This window comes from Microtus ochrogaster, chromosome 10 (genome assembly GCF_000317375.1).
Source record: "Microtus ochrogaster isolate Prairie Vole_2 chromosome 10, MicOch1.0, whole genome shotgun sequence".
NCBI lineage: Eukaryota > Metazoa > Chordata > Mammalia > Rodentia > Cricetidae > Microtus > Microtus ochrogaster.
The window spans coordinates 49,892,201-49,894,704 of NC_022016.1; the positions used below are offsets into that span (position 1 = coordinate 49,892,201).

General features: G+C 49.4%; 1 protein-coding gene across 1 annotated transcript in view; it reads left to right on the top strand.

Annotated features, from left to right (window-relative positions):
* Positions 1-2,504, top strand: part of Tmem50a (transmembrane protein 50A) — a 17,006-nt gene that overhangs the window by 12,340 nt on the left and 2,162 nt on the right. Inside the window, exon 5 of the mRNA XM_026782276.1 lies at positions 1,574-1,710. Coding sequence (XP_026638077.1) covers positions 1,574-1,710 — 137 coding nt within the window. The remainder of the gene's footprint in view (positions 1-1,573; positions 1,711-2,504) is intronic.

Consider the following 2,504-nt stretch of genomic DNA (forward strand, 5'->3'; position numbering starts at 1 on the left):
GGAGGGAATTTCAGTGAGTACTGAAAATTTGCCAACATTTAATTTCCAACTGATTAATACCCCTGATCCCAAAAGGTAGGAATAAGATAAAGACTACATTAACACACAAATTGAAAGTCACGGCTGTCTTCCTTGCTCACGCCCTAGACCAAACACTGTAGGCAAACCACTCACTCCCTGGGTGGAATCCCAAGTTATTTCCAGAAAGGGAACTTGAACTTAGTTGGATCCTTAGACTTTTGTTTTAAGGAACCAATTACTTTACCCTATTTGGGGGGGTGGGGTGCTGACAACTAGCCACAGCTGTTGACAGTAGCCTTGAGAGAGCAGAACTCTGATTTACGACTAGGTGGGGCCTTTGTAAGAAGCACAATAACTTTGAATGAACTAAAAACAAGTCCCAAACTCTCTGACCTTTGCCCTCTTTGGGCCTCCACAGTTTTGTAGACCAGGCTGGCTCAAATTCACAGAGATCCCACAGCCTCTGCCTCCCGAGTGCTGGGATTAAAGGCACACGGCCCGGCTGTAATGTTTGTTAACATGGAGTAGTAGAGAACTAGACAAAACTTGAGGCTGTTTTGGGATGGAAAGAGCTGACAGTGGTCTGTGCCTCTGGGCTCGGGCAGCCTGGGGTAAGGTTGCTGAGACCTGCTGCGCTCTGGGTCCCCACAGGGCCCTGCAGTGTCTCCCCTTAGCTGAGGTTACTTACTGTCTTTTCAGAGGTGTAGGCCTATCACTGCTGCCCCCAACCAGGGCCTGTCAAAAAAGGTGCCTTTCTCTCACGCTGAGCATCCAGTCTGGGGTGCAGTATCCTGACCCTATCCACCTCATAGCTACCTCTTGGCATCTCCATGACTGTCACCACAGTCTCTTCCTGCTTTCCTGAAAGGACTTCCTAGCCAGTTTCCTGCCTCTCCCTTTCCCTGCAGAGGGATCCTATTAGGATACGGTGGCTCAAGTCGCATTCCCCCCCTCTCCCCCATGATTGCCTGGCCTCTCACCTCCTTGTCCTCACTTCTCCTACCCAGCAGCCTCAGGGGCCTTTGTCCTCTGTTCTTCTGCTCCTCCCCTCCTCTGCTATGGTGTCTGCTCTTCCTGGGATCTTCCTGGCCTCCGGGTGTAATGTCTCCACGTGTCCCACTCCCTCTCCTGGGTTGCTTATGTCTTCTGGTTGTTCCAAGGGAAGGTGGTGCAGCTCCCTGAGGGCCAGACAATTGTCAGTTCTGTTCTACAGGATCCTCAGCATGTTTCACGGTGTCCTTTGTGTATAATGTGCCCTCAGGATGTAGTATTACTGAACAGAGGGAGCTGTCATTTACTGAGCCAATCAATGCTGCCTGTTACGTATTATGCCATTTAGCTTCCCCATCACCGCTGCCGGAGCCATCAGTTATGGTAGGCAAGAAAGCTGGTGTTTGCTAGTCTAACTGGACTAATTGTTCGGAGATTATTTTTAGTTTTTCAAGACAGGGTTTCACTGTGTAGCATTCTGGCTGTCCTGGAACTCACTCTGTAGACCAGGCTGGCCTCGAATTCACAAAGATCTGCCTGCCTCTGCCTCCCGAGTGCTAGGATTAAAGGCCTGTGCCACCACTGCCTGGCTCTGTTCAGCGATTGTAAACCTCTAAATATCACAATTGTTTTTACAGAAAAGTCCACAGTATATCCTGGGATTGCTGTATTTTTCCAGAATGCCTTCATTTTTTTTGGGTAAGTTCTGATTTTCAGTCTTTGTATGTGTGTTTGTGTATGTGTGTGCGCATGCAAACACACTTTGGGAAGGAATTCCTCTCTGTAACCTAGACTGAACACAGCTTCATAAGTAGCTGGAACTACAAGTGTGTACCACTAGGCAGGATTTTCCCTGCTTCACGCATGCTAGGCATTAGCACTACCGTTGACCTCCATCCCTCGGCCTTCACCCCTTGGCTTCTTGGCATTCGAATTCTGAGGTGTGGATTCTTCACCAAAAAGTATCTTGTTCATTGTCCCACTAGCTCTTATTTCTGCCACCGCTTCCTAGTTAGGTTTGCCATTGCTGTGATGAAACACCAGAACCAAAACAACCTGGGGAGAAAGGGTTTATTTGACTCACACTTCCACATCACTGTCCTTGAAGGAAATCAGGACAGGAACTCAAACAGGGCTGGAAGCTGGGGGCAGGGGCTGATGCAGAGGCCACGGATGAGTGACCCTTACTGACTTGCTCCTCATGGCTTACTCAGCCTGCTTTCTCATACAGCTCAGAACTGCCAGGCCATGGTAGTACATGCCTGCCTTTACTCCCAGCACTCGGGAGGCAGAGGCAGTCAGATCTTTGTGAGTTCAAGGCCAGCCTGTCTACAGAGCGAGTTCCAGGACAAGTAGGGTTGTTTCCACCAGCCCAGGGATGGCACCACTCACAATGGACTAGATCTTCTCCCATCTATCTCTAATTAAGAAAATGCCCTACAGGGGGCTGGAGAGATGGCTCAGTGGTTAAGTGCATTGCCTGCTCTTCCAAA